Genomic DNA, 19,466 nt, shown 5'->3' on the forward strand with positions numbered 1-19,466 from the left:
TTGAAAACGTCCGCATTCTATCCCAGGTTTATTAAAACGTCCGTTATCTATCATCTTACCGCATTATATCCCACCGGTTTTTAAGACGTCCGCGATCTATCCCAAGTTTTTTGAAACCCACGCAATCTATCCTCAGATTTCCCGATGGCGACGTGGCGTCCGACGCGGCATCGAAGAGGGCTGATTGTAATAGATGTGGCATCCTAGTCGGATGCCACGTCATTGCCACGTCTCACTTTCTCTCACTCTCTTTGAGTCTCTCTCTCTCTCGCTCTCTGAGCCTCGATCTTTCCGTGTCTCTCCCGACCCTCGCTCTTGTTGTCTCTATCTCTCTGAGCCTCGTTCTGTCTCTCTCGGAGCTTCTCTCTTTTTGAGCCTCCCTCTCTCTCTCTCTCAGCTTCTACCTCTCTCTCTCTAAGCTTTCTCGGTCTCTCTCGGAGCTTCTCTCTTTCTGAGCTTCTACCTCTCTCTCTCCTCGCTTTCTCAGTCTCTCTCGGAGCTTCTCTCTTTCTGAGCCTCCCTCTCTCTCGCTCTCTCTGAGCTTCTACCTCTCTCTCTCCTCGCTTTCTCGGTCTCTCTCGGAGCTTCTCTCTTTCTGAGCCTCCCTCTCTCTCTCTCTGAGCTTCTACCTCTCTCTCTCCTCGCTTTCTCGGTCTCTCTCAGAGCTTCTCTCTTTCTGAGCCTCCCTCTATCCCTCTCTCTCTGTCCCCGATCATTCTCTCTCTCCCAGGGTTTTGGACGCAGACGTGGCGTCCGACTTGGACGCCAGCTCGCATTTCGCTGTCCGTGTTGGATGCCACGTCCGCGACGGGAAATACTGATGATAGATGGCGGAAGCTGTGAGAAAACGGGGATAGATTGTGTACGTTTTTGAAAACCAGAGATAGAACGTGTATGAAAATAAACCTGGGATAGAATGTGGACGTTTTTAAAAACCTGGGATATATGGGATAATTTGCCCTAAATGGTAACCAATGACGGTAAAGGTTCCATGAGAGAGTTCAACTTACTCAATATCTTCTAGATCATGAGGTGTAGCTTGACATCCCACGGGCCGAAAACTTAACCTATCAATCGGGTTAAATCGATTCTTATTTAATTAATATATACGTTGATATAGCTAATTAATAAGATTGGTCAATAATTGTTATAGGGAAACTAAAGTTATTACCTAGAATGATACAAGGGCCTCGAGGATCACACACTCAAGGTCATAAGGGCGTTGGTGGATATATTTTACTTTTTAGGGTTTCTGAGAAAAACCTTAAGTAAAATATAAAGAGGGAAAGAGGTCTTATTTTAAGCACTCGTGTAAGCCTGATTCGGGAGCCCCTCCCTTTCTCCATTCTCTTCTCCACTCATCCAAGAAATAGTGTCTTCATGGTGCGGAGATATTCCATATTTTCAAGAAGAGTTGAAGAAGACGATGTGGAGATCCAAGCGCCGAGCGATCGCGTAGACACTTCTAGAGGCTGAACATGTGAACGGCTTCAAAACAATCTCAGAACGAAAAAGTCAAGGGTGGAATGAGTTCCCCAAATTTTACCTTCAATTTTTTGTTTTAAAGATCGATTGTGAATCTATCGACACACGTTCTCATCCATGAAATCATATTTTCTATGGACGACCCAAAGCACAAAACCCAACAGTGGTATCAAAGCTAGGTTCGGAATGTTTTGGGTCAAACAGGATGAAAAATCGTCCAAAATGACAGTACAAATCTTTATTTTTTATGTCTTCCCAAGACGGTTTTCATCACACGGGGCGCCCAAAGGTGACGATGGCCGCCCGCAGCCACCTGTGGCCGCCAATGGGCATCGTGGTCGCCCGTAGGCCTGTGTGCCCAGCTGCCAACGGCCGTCGCAAGCGGCCGCGGTAACTCCTGGTATCCGCTAGCGACAGATAATTCCCTTCAGGGAATGTAACTAGGTGATGACATGACCTAGGCAGATGTACGTGCAAGCCCCGATTCATGGGGATATGCCGAGCTCTGAGCTCTAGGGTGGAGGACCGGTGATGGTGACGGAGACCTTCTGACCCTCATCATAGCAACGACGATGACTAGGGTGACAGACATAATATCTCCATTGGTGCTTCCACGTAACAAACGGCCTCGACTAGTACCTAGGAAAACACTCAACTTGTAGTTTTCTCGATGTAATATCTCTCCTAATCCAACCTGACCATTGTAGAGTGCAGTAAAAAATATGCTGAAAGATATAATACAACTGACGATCAAGGGGGAACGACGTAACTCGTTGGTGGTGGTGTCCATCGTCGGTGTCTTGGTCGGGGCACGGGCTGATGGTGGCAGGTAGGTGGAGGTGTGTCGCAGGCGGGCATGGCTTGGCTCAACTAGCGGTGGCGACATGGCATAGGAGCGGTACTCGAAGGTTGGAGGTGAGGACAAGTTGGAAGAGACATACGACGATTAAGTGGCTCAAGCAATCGGTAGGCCCCAACAAAGCTACCTTAAGATGGGTTGGCATGAGCGAAGTCACGCGGCGGTGTGAGCAGCGTTCAGAGGCACATCAGCAGCGTGAACACTAGGGGTGTAGCAAGGAGGTGTGACCGGCGCAAAGCCGGGGAAGGGACCTCCCGTCAAGGCATCACAATGCTCTAGTTCCACCGACACGAGTGAGACAAGCATGCACTGGTAGGAGACTGTAACTCACGCAATCCCACAAAAACTTGGAGTGCAAGGCTGTCAACAACGGCATGTGTAACACTGAACTCGTGCAGTCCACCGTGACACCTATGGTGTCTGGCAATCACGCAACTGGTATAATGCGTGCGGCGCGCGACCACACAATGGTGAGCATACGTCCAATGGCACGGTGGCCCTAGCAGAGGCAGTTGGCAATGCTTAGTGGACTCCGTGCAACGTTCTCGGCAATCACATAGGTCACAACTATGCTGGCTTTGTTGTAGGGGCCGACGTCGGGTTATGTACTCGTGTCAGGCAACCGACGGGATGACTGGCAAGCGTACAGGCGACGGCCGGAGTTGATACCAGAGTCGTGGACTGTCGGCGAGAGTGCTATCGTATTTCCCCCCCCCCCCCCCCCAATTCCTCGTACATGCTCGGTGAAACGCTGTAGCAATCGCACAGTCGTGGACTGTCGATTGATGAACTCAAATTTTATGGATTTTAATTGTGTCGTAGATAGATTCGAGTGTCAAAAATTCATTTATAAACATCACTTAGTATAGCAAGAAAGCAAGGGTCGATCCGCATGGAGCTTGGTAATGAGATTAGGAGAGTTCAAATTTTGACCAGAGAGACATAATTATAATAGTTAGAATATAATTGTGTGAGGGAGATGAAGAATTAAGGCAGTTCAGAAGGGGGTTGAGGATGTGAGATAAGTTTAATACTAGGTGCAGCACATGCCACTCCTAAGAGTTTGGGGACATGTTGATAATGAAATGGGGATGAGATGATTCTAACGGTGAAAACAAAGAAGAGTGCTAGGTTGGTGAAATCGTGAGAGATGTGATGGTAAGGGAGTATGAATTTGAGTACGCTGTTAGAGTAGATATGAGATTGAAGATGGACGAATTTGTCACAGAAAAGTAGTAGAAACACAATTGGGGATTGACTAAAGCCGAGATTACTTAACAGAACGCTGAAGATACACAACCTACTTAATTGAACTGTAAAACCGAACTTACATTATCCATGGAAGATATTACAGAGAGAACCCAATCCAAACCTTCACACAAATCCCGATTGAAGCCAGTCCAAGGCAAGGCGATGCTTAGTTTGCTACGATAAGAGTTCTTCATCAGTTCACGCTTCCACAACACTCTCCAACATCGAGCAATGTGGAGAATGGGCCTTCGAATTTCCTTCACCTTCTGGTTCCCTGCTGTAGAGAAGGGAACAAAAGACACCAAGAGCTAGAGAAAAATTGGTATTTACGGGGTTTTTTAGGGTTAATGTTAATCGTCTGATTGGTGGGTTTGATGATCCACCAAAGATGGACACAACTTGCCCTAGGATGGGTCATGGTCATGCCCCTTCTCTCAATGGCAACTCTGTCCATGTGCGGACCGTTCGATCGCGGTCATCGCGATCGGAAGGTCCAAGGTCCCTAACACTCAAATTTGGGTCAATTGGACTAATAAATCAATAAAAGAAAATAGTTTTAATCCCAAATTTCAATAGATCGTCCTTAGCTTTCTCATTTCGAATAATCTTAATCTCAAGTTTCTGCCCTCGGGTCAGTGATTTGAGCCTCCATCCTTCTAGAGTCTCAATGATAAAATAGTATGCATGAAATAAGGCTTTAACTCTAAATATGTTTAACCTGCATTATGGGATGGAGGCAGCTCCCGGGTTACTTCCGTGGTTAATTGTGCTCCAAGGTCACATGCATGTTTGGTCCTTTACCCTCATTGCGTCCACACTGCAGCAGTTATCTATCCCTTGCATCCAAATTCTCGTTGAAAGTATGAGCATGGACCATTTGGCTTGAGAGAAGTCAAATGGGATTGGTTTATAGATATACATAGACCAATATGCATAAAACAACGTGTATAATGATTAACAACACTTAGTTTCCAAAGATACTGTATTTCCTGTTAATTCATGCATATTTGGTCTTGCACATAGAACCCCCCTTAACACAAAAATAAAACATACATCCAACATGTATTTGATGAGGCAAAGTGAAACCACATGTAGTGTCGCGAACACGAACACGACACAACGGATATGAACACGACGAACACGAACGTGAATCGGTGAGCTGTCAATGGTGGCTCCAAAGATTTCTCTGGTGGAGCAGGCTAGCACGCTCCATCAGAATTGGACTCAATTCGATGCGATCCGATAAGTTCAGGTTGAATTTTCCCAAAGTAATATTTTTTTCCAAAATGCGGGATCAGGGATTCGAACCTGGTTCCTGCACTTCGGGGGGTAGACATCGGGTGGCGCTACCAATACGCCACCCGATGTTTTTTAATAATATATATATATATTAAATATTTTATATGTAATTTATTGATTTATATAGTTTAGAAATAAATTATTTATAGTTAAATTAATTTTGGAAAATTATAGAAAAATTCAAGAAAAATTATTCTTCATTTTATTAACTCAAATTAATCAAAATAAAAATTAATTGAGGTTGAAAAATTATGAAAAATATAATTTTGGATTTATTGAATGGAAAAATTGAATAGTTGAATTATTATGGCCTTCAATAAAATTCCATAAATTATTTTAATTGTTTAAATAATTATTTCTTGAATTTGAAAGCATGAAAGTCATGTTTCTTTACTAGAATTTTGGAAGTATTTAAATAATTGTGTTATAGTGCATTTGTTGTGTGTTTTCATTTGTGATATAAATATGTGGCATTTTTAATATGATGTGGAAAATTGAAACTAGGAGGATTAAATGTAGGTTCCCTTAAGTTTAATGGACCGAGGCGATTGGACTCTGGAGTTGGCTATATGAGATAATCAACTTACACTCACACATACAAAGTCATACACCACACATGCGTTAGGGCATATGTTAATATAAGATATTACATGCGCACATGTCATCGATGGGACATGTAAAATCCATCTCTTCAAACTATGAGCTGCAACGCGAAAGCGACAAACTTAGGTGTGGTCCTTCGTCATTATATTCTTAGGATCCAAGTCCCTATTAAGCTGGATTGGTGGAATCAACTCCAGGCCTACTTCTTCCTGAAGAGGAACTGAGAGCTAGTGTGTGACACAAGGTCGAGATAGAGGAACTGTGTAGTTTGGTGGGGGCATACTCAAGTATTACACGTACATCTATTTTCCACAAATAACGATTACATTGCTTAGACCAGACTCAGTGGTTGGTGGGGGTATACTCCAGGGCGCATGAGCATTGGGGACCAAAATTTGACTGGATGTTACAAAGAGTTTCAAATCCCATGAGATGGGTGTTCAATAACGTGTATTATGATTTGTGGGGTTATACTACACGGCGTATTACACTTGTTGAAATTTGGAACCCCATTAGGAGATAGTTTGATTTATCTGCTTTCATACACTTGAGGATTGTATGGAATCATGAATTTTAGTGGGAGCTATATATTCGATTAACTTAGAGTATGATTTAACTAGTAATTCATTAGATATATCTCATGCAGGCAAAGATGACATCGGGCAACCCGCTTCATGGCATAATGTATGCCAACCGATTGACTGGACCAAACTTTACTAATTGGCTCAAGAACTTAAATGTCCTCCTTAATTCTGAGCACATAGCCCACGTCGTTGAGAATGATGGGTCGGGAGAGCTTGCGTTGGATGGAAATGAAGGGGAGATTATGGAATATCAAAAGCGTAAAGATGATTCCACTACGGTCTAATGCTACATGCTAGCTTATATATGCAATGAGTTGCAAATGCAACATCAAGATATGGAGTCAAGGCCAATGTCACTTGATTCTAACCGATTGATTGGACCAAACTTTACCAACTGGCTCAGGAACTTAAAGATCCTCCTTAAATCTGAGCACATAGCCTATGTCCTTAAGAGTGATGGCTCGGGAGAGCTTGCATTCAAACTTTTTACAAGTGATACTCATAAAAAAAGGTGAAACATTGTATTAAAACCTGAAGAGCCATGCCTAATGAAGGAGTGCATGGAAACACAAAAATCTATAAGTTAAGGACAGTAGTCCATGGAAACACAAATGGTAGACATTTTCATAGTACTGCATTAGGCCATTGGTTGTAAAAAATTACAAAAAATGTTTAGTAAATTATATGAAAAATCCCTATCAACACAATGTAATTAAAATTATATTAGTTAGCAAGGAATATGATAAGGGAGTCCATCTCCTAAGAGACTGAATGACATAAGGAGCTCCTTTCTTTATTGATAGTGATGTTTCATGAAATAATGGCATTATGTTGACTTTGTTTTATTTTGTGATCATGATCAATGACACTATCAATAAAGACCAAAACTATTTGGACATCAAAAACTAAATCCAAAGAGCACGGTGATCATATCAAGTATGCCATTTTTTGGTTCCTTGAAAAAGATTTAACCTTCTCAGATTTCCAGCCTCTAGACATTGTCCTACACTTGTTAATTATCCTCTTCTTTTACTCGGTGAGTGCCCTATTATTCAGAATGAATCTTATCAACAATTGGTGCCATTAAAAAGGGTGGTCATCCAAGGAGAGAGAGATAGAGAGAGAGAGATGGGAAGCACAAAGAAATACTAGCATGTGCACTTGAATGTAATTTATTATGCGAATTCAGGTAATTATGCTCTCAAACTTCTAATAAACCTTGCACATATCATTTTCTAAGCCCATGTACTAGTCCCATTTATAAATCCATCAGGCCCAATAACTATTTATTGTCTAAAATTATTGGTCAAGTATATTGAGCATATTAGTTGATTAATCATGGATCAATTTAACCCAATCAATAGGTTGAGTCCTAACACATGAGATGTGGTAATCGTACATAAAATACTAATTCATATTGTAATTTTATGCATTCTTATGCAGTTACTCTAAATGAAATAATCATAAATCCATATTATTATGTCTTAAATTTTTATTACATTTTGACAATGAAGTTCAGATTTTCTCAAAATTATTTAATTTAAAAGAAAACACACATTAATTTTATAAATCAAATATTTTATAAAATATATATTAATAATAAAATACATGTTTAAAATAAATCTGATGTTTCCAAATTTTTTGGTAGTTTTTTGGATTTTTTAGACATTACATTCGTTTGTAAAAATATTTTTTGAGCTAGAAAATATTTATTTGAATTTATTTAAATATTATATGGATTTGTTTAGAATGCAATTCTGAAATTTCTGATTTTGTGGTATTTTATGGATTTTCCTGACACCAAGTATATAAACAAAATGGTTTTTAAATCCATAAAATTAATTTATAAATTTATAAATTTTATTTTATTACAGTATTTAAAGGGATGCTTCAAATTTTCTGGATGATGAGGTAAGTATAATCTTAATATTTTTTTGAATGCAGGTGTTTATCTATTTTCCTTGGTTATCAAATATGATATCTTAGGTTTTCATCACCACACACACCATCTCTAAATCCACTGCTCTCTATGCATATTCTCCTCCATCTCCGTTATTTTTCTCTGCTACTCACTAGCGTGTATTCATTGTCATTTTGTGATACTCCAAAATGGTAGAACCCCTCCATTCACTCCATTTACACCACCACTACAAATCATCACCAGGCACTGCCATAGCATAAGCTAAAGTATTTCATTAGACTTAATCAATACCTATCATTAGAAAATTCAAAAAAAAATTCAAAATTATTCATAAAACTTAGATACTTAAGGCTAATTAGGATAAATATTTTGTCTGCTTACTAGAATTAATTCGAATTATTTGTCAATAGTTTGTTTTCGTTAAATTACATTTAAGAAAAAATCAACTTATTCAACCCTTGCTCACTTTATGTATGTATAGAGTTTTACACATCTATTAAAAATTATAAGCCTAAAATGAAAAAAATAACCATAATTTCTAAAGTATCAAGGTTACAAGGCCACATCGCATGATTTATCATGTACAAAGGAGTTATATTTTTATTTATGGGTTTCTTAAGTATATTCATTTCTCTGCAAATTTGTACATGTATCTTGGTATTAGTACATCGTGTAGTCTATCATTTATTTCCTCATTTTTGTCCTGGTAAAGTCTTATCAATAAAATCTCAGTGTGGTCATCCATCCAAAATTTTCCCATTGTAACACGCTTAACTTTAGAGTTCTTATCTTGTCGTATCTGCTTTAGCGAGCCAATGGGATATGTATAAAGGAGTTCATCAACTCTTTCACGAAACATTTCTATCATTAGTCATCGTGTATAATCTCTAATCATTAGGTATCATGTATAGTCAAGTGTAAAACCCTTATTGGTCATCTTAGTTAAAATTAATGCATCAAGATGTCATCATAAAAACCCTAGCTTAAATATTTTCACCACTTTTGCCAATGATTTCATAACATTGTCTTCATTGATTTAGTAACCTCTTATACCAAGGGTATGTATCCTATTGTTACAAAAATATATACTGTTTGGAATTATTGTTGCATCTAGCGTAAGAGTGTTAAGGGTGTTACAATAAACGATTCCTAGGCCATAGTAAAAACACAACCATCCATCCATAAGATGTCCTTGGTGACTTATGTCTAAGGATCACTTACATAATCATGGAAAAAATCAGCATGATTTTTGGTTGGGTATGAAATCTGATGGATATTATGTGGTCGTCAAGACAATCACACTACCATGTATATTTAATTTCATTGAATAAAATATTTACGTTCATTATTATTCCGTGTGATATTATGAAGTCCATGAATATGTGCGATGAGTTAGAGAATTATGATGATATAATAATACAGTAATTACTAGTCTTTAAACATGTATTTCAAATATTCCTACTTGATGGATAGTGGAGATGGACAATCAATTATCCAGATAGAATAGCACTAGCTGATCCTACTTATACGATAATTATAGTTGATCATGTGGCTATTAGTGAGGCGACACTAAGGACAGATAGTGGGTGCTCATTGGAGAAATAATTCACTGAATTGATCCATATGAATCCCTGAATGGTATTATCCCTAAACATCAATCAAGTTGATTCAAGTCATAGTATTATAAGTGATCAACTGACCTGAAATGCCAAGGACATCTCGTGAGTGGAGAACTACATAGCTCTAATCATGTGATTTAAACAAGTCATAGCTCAGATGTAGTAAGAAGCTCATGGAGATGATTTAGTGGTCAAGATGGGATCATCCACCCTCAGTATAAGAGGAGATCTACTCAAAGAAGAAGATGCAGAAAATTCCTGGCTAGGTTAGTGAGTATATTGGATAAGGAGTTCTCCGATGATCATCGTTACACATCAATACTAATTGAATGACAGATTAGGGTTTGACGATAAACCGCACCCTAAATCATTCAAGAGTCTCACACGAATGATGAATTATATATATACCATAACTGATGATGGTAAAGGTTCCATGAGAGAGTTCAACACTATTCGGTATCTTCTAGAGCACGAGGTGTAGTTTGGCACCCCATGGGCAGGAAACTTAACTTATTGGTTGGATTAAATAAGTTCTTTGTTAATTAATTTATATGTTGATATAGTTAATTGTTATTGTGCCACTAAAGTTATACATGGGCCTAGAGGGTCATACACATAAGGTCCTAAGGGCATAGGTGGGTATATTTTACTTTGTATGGTTTTTGAGAAAAACCTTAAGTCAAATATAAAGAGGGAAAGGGCTCTCATTTCAAGCACCCATGCAAGACAGATTTGAGATACCCTCCCTTTATACACTCTCTTCTCCACTCATCCAAGGAGAGTGTCTTCATGGTGAGAACATCTTCTAGGTTTTCAAGAAGAGTTGAAGATGACGACGTGGATATCCAAGCGCCAAGTGGTCGCGTGGATACTTCCTTAGACCAGACACGTGAATGGCTTTAGAATGATCTCAGAGCAGCAAAGTCAAGGGTGTGGAACGAGTTCCCCAAAAGGTACATTCAATTTATGATTTTAAAGATCAATTATGAATCGATCAACATACTTCTGCATCCATAGAAACATATTTTCCATGGAGGAATCAAGGCACCGAACCCAACAAAACCATCTAGGGATTCATAAATATTAATTTAGTGAATTGTTTCTTTAATGAGCACCTACTATCTATTCTTAGTGTCTCAACTGAAATGGATTTAGGATCATACATCTTTTTCATTCAAAAAGGACTAGACAATGTGGTGGCGACGACGTCAATTCATCGACACCGAACGCGTCACCACCATCATCTGAAGTCAACACGATCATTGAAGACATGCCGCCATCATCACCGGATCAAGTCAACACACCAGCATCAGGCACGTCTCCACCCGCACACGCCGCTTCACGCATCCTGACACGTCGCCAAAGGCAGATCCAGAACTGCCCCCTAACGTGACACAAAACCACATCGCCCATCACGTCACTCGTCTTTATTTTTATTTCTTTTAACTGTATTTTCTCTTTCCTACAAGGCCTATATGTTTAGGCCAATGTTTCAAGAAACAATTAGGCAAGTCATAGTTCAGGAATTGAGTTTTGTTAACTCTTCTCGGAAGACTTGCCCTAGCCTCCTCTATCCCCTCTTCCCCCCTTCAGGTCATCGAAGCCGCCGCCTTCGTCGCCGCCGCCGGCTACCATTTCTTTCTCTCTCGTCCATCCTCTCCCTCTCCTTTCCCTCCTCCCTTTCTTTCCTTCTCTGTCTTTTCCATCTACTATCTTCTCCTTCACCCACCTAAGGCTGCCCATGCCAAGCACTAGCGCCGGCACCTGCCCAGGACAACCCGTGTCAGCGCTCAGCGCAGGCCGCCTGCCCAAGGCCGCCCGCACATAACACCAGTGCTAGCACACCGCCCAGGACAGCCCGCGCTAGTGCTCAGCATAGGCCGCCTGCCCAAAAGCCGCCCGCACCAAGTGCCAGCGCAGGCCGCCCACCCAAGGCTGCCCGCGCCAACGCCCAGCGCGCGCAGCCCCAGTCAAGGCCGCCCGTGCGCACCAGCCCACCGGCACCCACGTGCGCTAGCCCCACCAGCGCCCACGTGCTCTAGCCCCGCCGGCGCCCGCATGCACCAGTCCCGCCGGCGCTCGCACGCACCAGCCTCGCCGGTGCCCACACACGCTGTGCGCCCGATCACCCGCGTTGTCGGATGCCCTCGAAGCTACTTGTCGCGGCGCATACCGTTTAGGTTTCGGGGCGCTGCCCCGAACCCCGCAAGGGGGCGACTCCCCCCTTGACCCCCCCGCCAACTGACCGCCCAGTTGGATCCATGACACCATGTCGAAGCGCACATCAATCGTCCCGCCAACAACGCCACACGCCCAAGCACTCCGACCATTGAGCAACCAGGCTTAGTCCGCCCGTCTCATTGCCCGGAACGCCCAGATCTTTGGTCCAGTGGGCCGTGCAACGCCCGGATCGCCCAGTTGCATCTCGACCTGAATTTCCCGCAACCTCATCACGCACTCCGGTGCTGAGGTACGCCTGAACTCTTTGGTGTCGAGTGTTCTTCATCTAGTGTTCCGCGAGGATTCTTCCACCGCCGTCAGATTTGATTTGAATATCTCTTTCTTTCCTTAAAATTCTTCCTTTCGTGAGATTTCCCGTGAACGTGAATTCGAATATTAGATTTGGTGCTTTGGCATCGTCGCAGTGGTTGAAGAAAGTACTCCCGCTCTCGACGAGGAACGGGGCTGCACCACCATTATTTCATCGGTTTTAGGTTTATGAATTCGATCGTGTGAATTTCGCGGTCTGTTTTATACCTCTACCCAAACCCGTCCTGCATTCTCCACCATCATTGACATGCCCATCTCTCTAGTCGTCTCTCCCCTAGTCGTCCAGTATCTTCTACCCCTCGTCGTCATTCCCATCTCCCTTAGTTGTCCTACATCACAATGTTATGAAATCTGGATATTATGATGTCTATATCAAATATACTATGAATATGAAGGTTGTGAGTGTGATCTCACCATAATTTGGTTATCATGCACATATCCCTATACTTTTTTATATGCAACCCACCTACATAATAATGAATATGATTTGCACTAACTAATATTGAAAGAGATGTGGAATGTAAAAATTGGCTGGAAGCCCATATATATCTTCATCAAGCTTTGGGAACACCCATCTGAAACTAGTATAACTAAGGTTTTGAGTATCTGTTGGTCCATTGTGCATAAGTAAAATTTGTTTTGATAAAACCCTTAAAGTTTTTCCATCTCAGTTTGCTTTGGTCATGATTAGGTTTGATAAATTAAAATATCAGCATAAATCCATAAGTTTGACAAAGTCTATTGATTAATGTCAAAACCAAAGTCATACTCAAATTCAATAAATGCAATGAAAAATTAAAATGTCAATACTGCAATATTAATCTACAATTTGGTCATGGGTATGAGTGCAATAAATCAAAGAAAATGTCAGCATGAATTTTCTATATCAAAACTTCAAGAGATAAATAATAGATTATGAAATACTCTCTTAAGACCATTGCAAAACATATAGAGTCTCCATCGGGAAAATTGTTTATTCATAATTTTTTTTGAAGGACAGAAAAAAAGTTCCCCTCCCCAATATCTATATTAATCCTTAGTCAGCTCTATATTTGGATGGTCTCTAATGCAAAAGCACTAACTTCCTACAATGATGAGAACATTTAGTATTGTCCACTACATTTATTCTGTTTTGTAGGATATAATATAGAAATTGAATGCATCTTCATGATTTGAATTGTTCGAGATGATTGAATTTGAGATTACATAATGAAGATTAAGTAACATATAATCATAGTAAAAAATACATTTTTAAATTTAGTGCTATCATAATATTGAGGTGGATTCCTTTTTAGTCAACATATTGGCACCTTAGTCTTGGGAATAATTGGCCTATTAAAGATAAAAGTTTAAGCAATGGACTGGGCCCCATTGCGCACAAAATGAGAAACCTTATACTCTATAGCCCATTTGAAATAATTATGTCATTATTTCAGGAAATAATTAGCCTCAACATATTCATTAAAATCATACATTTTAAGAAATACAATTCCAAAATTATCAACAGTGAATCATTTTAGGGATTAACTTTTGATAATGTTTTATAATAATTCATGCAGTAATCCATTAGGAATATCATACAAAACATTAAAATAGTTTTGACTCCATGCTCAAATATGAGATTTATCTTATAGACACATGGTACAATTCCAGGACAGTACAGGCAAAATTATGAATCTAGAAGCAAATATATATACAGAAGGATATAGAGAAACATGGGAGACTAGTTATCTTTCTTTGGTGTATCCATGCCGTTCCCTAATTTTGTCCTTCCAATATCTTGGGCATATATTTGTTAGACGAATATTGGCCAATCCAAATGTTTATCTTGAGAAGGATACGTGTAAGAAACATACTTCTCTTCTTCATCCGACATGAACGTTTTCTGCTCACATTATTTAATTCTGACTACACTTAATACCTAACACACTAAATATGATGAAGAGAAAGCCAACTAATGATCAATGGGAAGGTTCTGGTGCGTAATGAAATCATGCGTGCGTAACGCAAGCGTCATCAACATCGGATATTCTTTTGGTCTCCAGATCTTATCCCATTCAAATTAGAACAAAAAATTCACAAAAAATATACCTCACATCACATCATACCCGTGGACCTTGCTTAAAATCTAAACGCGGTGGGTTGGATCGAAGAGAGATGGATGGAGGGAGAGTTAGACAGAGAGAGGGGGGAGACAGACATTGAGAGAGAGAGATAGAGAGACAGACAGACAGAGAGAGGGGGAGACAGCGACATTGAGAGAGATAGAGAGAGATAAAGAGAAAGTGGGGGGGAAGACAGAGAGAGGAGGGGGGACAGAGAAAGAGAGGGGGAGACAGAGAGAGAGAGAGACAGAGAGAGAGCGAAAGGGGGGGGGGAACAGTCAAAAGGAGAGAGGGAGACACGGAGAGAGTAAGAGAGGGGGAGACACAGAGAGAGATAGAGAGGAGGGAGGGAGGGAGGGAGAGTGAGAAAGAGAGAGAGAAAGAGAGGGAGGGAGAGAGAGGGAGAGAGAGACAAAGAGAGAAAGACGGAGAGATAGGCAGAGAGAGAGAGAGAGGGAGACAGAGAATCAGAGAGAGAAAGTTAGAGAAAGAAAGGGAGACAGAGTTAGAGATACAAGAGAGAGAGAGAGAGAAAGAGGGAGGGAGACCGAGAGTAAGAGAGAGAAAGAGTGAGAGAGAGACAGAGAGAAGAAAGATGGCATGGCGAGGAGAATTGCCTATAAAAGCACTGGCGTACATGCCCAATGAACACCGTAGAAGCCTGACAATCTATCAACTCTTGTTCAAAACCACCCGAACATCATCAAAGAGAACAAATCCCACCTCCATTCAAATTCCCCGCGTTTTCAAGCCGAGAACAACTGCCATGTCTGCATCAGATGCAATCTCCGGAATAACAAAGCCCAGGCAAATCATTAAGAAGGTCCTCTCCAGGCCCCAAATCGACGGCGATGGTGCTATGGTCAGGAGGAGTATCGGAAGGTCTCTAAATATCCCTCCATCTCCATCTCAATCTATCTTGTTATTTGCTTTCATATCTCTCACGGCGAGTTTCGTTTTTTGGGAATTCAGACCTGAATTGAGGAACTTGGACCCGTTCCTTCTCTTGGACGAGTTTTCCGGTAATAATTTCTGCTCCTGCTGATAATTATTTATTGGTAATAATTATCATTTTTTGTTCCTCCCAGTCTCCTCTTCCGCTGGCTTTCCTGACCACCCCCATCGAGGTCTGCCTTCTCTCATCTTCACTCTTGGTCAACAATTTGATCTGGGTCGGTAAAAATTTTTTTTTGTTGCTCGATTCTTCATGGATAATCAGGATTCGAGACCGTTACCTACATGTTGGAGGTGAGAATCTCGGACATCCCAACACAAAAATTATCAGGCTTTTAGTTGCTTAATCAAAGTTCTATAGAGTCTGCAGGCGTCCTTAATCAAAGCTTGATCTTATGTTTTGCAGGGATTCTTCGCTCACCAAGATTTTGCTGGCCACGCGGGAACGATCGGCCCCGGCGATCTCCAGGCTCGTTTTCTTGCTGCGATTGCAATCAGTTTCGAAAAATAATTAATTTTGACGACATGCTTTCTTCTGACAAAAAAAAGAAACAAAAATGAAAAAACCCCGACTGTGTTGAATGTTTTTCTTTCTGTTGTCAACAACAGTGGATGACCGCCGGTAGGGGAATTGTCCATTCGGAGATGCCTGCTGGGTCCGGCGTGAGCAGAGGGCTGCAGCTCTGGATAAACCTATCTTCCAAAGACAAAATGTAAGTTTCTTCCTCTTCTTCTTCTATCTATTTCTTCTCATTATTCTTCTTCTTCTCTCTCTCCCTCTCTCTATTTCTTCTAATTATATTATTCTCTCTCTCTATTTCTTCTTATTATTCTTCTCTCTCTCTATTTCTTCTTATTATTCTTCTCTCTCCCCCTCTATTTCTTCTTATTAGTCTTCTCTGTCTCCTTCTTCTTCTTCTCTCTCTCTCCCTCTTCTTCTTCTACTTCTCTCTCGTTCCCTCTCTCCCCCCCTCTGCTTCTTCTTCCTCTCTCTTATTATTCTTCTATCTCTCTCTCTATTTCTTCTTATTATTATTTTTCTCTCTCTCTATTTCTTATTATTCTTCTATCTCTCTCTCTATTTCTTCGTATTAGTCTTCTCTCGCTCTCCTCCTTCTATCTCTCTCTCTCTCTATTTCTTCGTATTAGTCTTCTCTCGCTCTCCTTCTTCTCTCTCTCTCCATCTTCTTCTTCTTCTTTTTCTACTTCTCTATCGTTCCTCTCTCTCCCCCTCTGCTTCTTCTTCCTCTCTCTCTCTCTCCCTTTCTCCCCCTCTCCTTCTTCTTCTTCTTCTCTCTCGCTCTCCCTCTCTCTCGCTCTCCCTCTCTCTCGCTCTCCCTCTCTCTCCATCTCCTTCTTCTTCTTCTCCTCTTTCCCTCTCTCTCTTCATCTTCTCCTTCTTCTTCTTCTCTCTCTCTCTCTCGCCCTCTCTCTCTCCATCTTCTCCTTCTTTTTCTTCTCTCTTTCTTTCTCCATCTTCTCCTTCTTCTTCTTCTCTCTCTCTCTCTCTCTTTCTCCCTCTCTCTCCATCTTCTCAGTCTTCTTCTTCTTCTTCTCCTCTCTCTCTCTCTCTCCCTCTCTCTCCATCTCCTCCTCCTTCTACTCCCTCCCTCCCCCTCTCTCTCCATTTTCTCTTTCTACTTCTCTCTCTCCCTCTCCCTCTCTATCTTCTCCTTCGTCTTCTTCTTCTTCTTCTTCTTTTCTCTCTCCCTCTCTCCGTCTCTCTCTCCATCTTCTCCTCCTTCTCTTTCTCCCTCTCTCTCTCCATCTTCTCCTTCTTCTTCTCCTTCTTCTTCTTCTTCTTCTTCTTCTTCTCTCTTCTTCTTCTTCTATCTCCCTCTCTCTCTCTCTCTCCATCTTCTCCTCCTCCTCGTTCTCCCTCTCTCTCTCCATCTTCTTCTTCTTCTTCTTCTTCTTCTTCTTTTTCTTCTCTCTCTCTCTCTCTCCATCTTCTCCTTCTTCTTCTTCTTCTCTCTCTCTCTCTCTCCCTCTCTCTCCCTCTTCTCCTTCTTCTTCTTCTTCTCTCTCCCTCTCTCTCTCTCCATCTTCTCCTCCTTCTCGTTCTCCCTCTCTCTCTCCATTTTCTTCTTCTTCTTCTTCTTTCTTCTTCTTCTCTCTCTCTCTCCCTCTCTCTCCATCTTCTCCTTCTTCTTCTTCTTCTTCTTTTTCTTCTCTCTCTATCTCTCCATCTTCTCCTTCTTCTTCTTCTTCTTCTCTCTCTCTCCCTCTCTCTCCGTCTTCTCCTTCTTCTTCTTCTTCTTCTTTCTTCTTTTTCTTCTCTCTCCCTCTCTCTCCATCTTCTCCTTCTTCTTCTTCTTCTTCTTTCTTCTTTTTCTTCTCTCTCTCTCTCTCTCTCCATCTTCTTCTTTCTTCCTCTTCTTCTCTCTCTCTCTCTCCCTCTCTCTCCATCTTCTCCTTCTTCTTCTTCTTCTTTCTTCTTCTTCTTCTTCTCTCTCTCTCTCCCTCTCTCTCCATCTTCTCCTTCTTCTTCTTCTTCTTTCTTCTTCTTCTTCTTCTCTCTCTCTCCCTCTCTCTCCATCTTCTCCTTCTTCTTCTTGTTCTTCTTTCTTCTTTCTTCTTCTTCTTCTCTCTCTCTCTCCCTCTCTCTCCATCTTCTCCTTCTTATTCTTCTTCTCTCTCTCTTTCTCCCTCTCTCTCCATCTTCTCCGTCTTCTTCTTCTTCTTTTTCTTCTTCTTCTTCTTCTTCTTCTCCTCTCTCTCTTTCTCCCTCTCTCTCCATCTTTCCTTCTTCTTCTTCTTCTTCTTCTCCTCTCTCTCTCTCTCTCTCTCTCTCCTTCTCCTCCTTCTTCTTCTACTCTCTCCCCCTCTCTCTCCCTCTCCCTCTCTATCTTCTCCTTCTTCTTCTCTCTCTCCCTCTCCCTCTCTATCTTCTCCTTCTTCTTATTCTCTTTTTCTCTCCATCTTCTCCTTCTTCTTCTTCTTCTTCTTCTCCTTCTCCTTCTTCTCTCTCTCTCTCTCTCCATCTTCTCTTCTTCTTCTTCTTCTTCTTCTCCTTTCTCTCTCTCTCCATCTCCTCCTTATTCTTCTCCTCTCTCCCTCCCCCTCTCTCTCCCTCTCTATCTTCTCCTTCTTCTTATTCTCTTTTTCTCTCCATCATCTCCTTCTTCTTCTTCTTCTTCTTCTTCTTCTTCTTCTTCTTCTTCTTCTTCTTCTTCTTCTTCTTCTTCTTCTTTCTCTCTCTCTCCATATTTTCCTTCTCCTTCTTCCTCTAACTCGGTTGGGGGACTGTAGGATCGAACCCAAGTATCAAGAGCTTAAGAGCAAGGATGTCACCCGAGTGGAGAGGGACGGCGTCAGCGTTAACGTCATCGCGGGCGAATCATACGGAGTGAAGTCCCCAGTCTACACGCGGACGCCGACCATGTATCTGGATTTCACACTAAGTCCCGGAACAGAGCTGCACCAGCCTATACCAGAGGGGTGGACCGCCTTCATTTACATCCTTGGAGGAGAAGGCGTGTTCGGCAGTCCAGATAGGCCCCAAGACTCGGCGCACCACGCCCTCGTCCTCGGCCCAGGAGATGGGCTGAGCGCGTGGAACAGAGCCGGCATGCCGCTTCGTTTCGTTCTCATATGCGGGCAGCCTATAAACGAGCCCGTCGTGCAGTCTGGGCCGTTTGTTATGAACACCCGCGCAGAGATTGAGCAGGCTTACGACGATTACCGCCTTGGCAGGAACGGGTTTGAGAACGCCAGACAGTGGAGATCTCAATAACCGAGGTAGAAGAGGAAGCGCACCCATATTTGGAAGGATATCGCGTTGAAAGAGTGCTGGTTATGTAATATTAGTTCTATTTGTCTTCAGTTTTCCGGGGGAGCTCAGCTTGTAGTTGAAGTGTGGTGGATGAAAGTTTTAAATAATTGTAATTGTATTGTAATTTTAAATTGATGCTGCCAATTTCATCAGTGATATGTGTGATCTTAGTCTTAATGGTTCTTTGAGCCAAATGTCGGAATTTTTCCTCCAGAAATAATACATGGTTATGTAATATTAGTCTTAATGGTTCTTTGACCCCACTTGGTTGATACTAAAAAGGGATTATATTGGGTTTCAATAATACCTTGTCAAAACGTCAAATATGTATTATAAATTAAATTGATATTTTGGGAATGTGTTATGTTAATCGCTCATGTATATTCACAAATTAACAGAGTCTCTTCCAAAAATGCGTTAGGATTCATGAATTAACCATTCAGTCGTCCAAAATTTTTTCA

At 41.4% G+C, this 19,466-nt stretch overlaps 1 protein-coding gene across 1 annotated transcript; it reads left to right on the top strand.

The window, feature by feature from the left end:
* The first annotated feature begins 14,672 nt into the window (after nt 1-14,672).
* On the top strand, nt 14,673-19,157 carry LOC144705237 (pirin-like protein). Its single transcript, XM_078577821.1, has 7 exons — nt 14,673-15,158; nt 15,249-15,298; nt 15,365-15,403; nt 15,496-15,524; nt 15,637-15,699; nt 15,840-15,943; nt 18,483-19,157. Exons 1-7 carry the CDS (start codon nt 14,872-14,874, stop codon nt 18,964-18,966), a joined length of 1,056 nt encoding a protein of 351 aa, XP_078433947.1. The 5' UTR covers nt 14,673-14,871; the 3' UTR covers nt 18,967-19,157.
* Nucleotides 19,158-19,466: the final 309 nt, after the last annotated feature.

The sequence above is a fragment of the Wolffia australiana genome, chromosome 7, assembly GCF_029677425.1.
Source record: "Wolffia australiana isolate 7733 chromosome 7, ASM2967742v1".
Lineage (NCBI taxonomy): Eukaryota > Viridiplantae > Streptophyta > Magnoliopsida > Alismatales > Araceae > Wolffia > Wolffia australiana.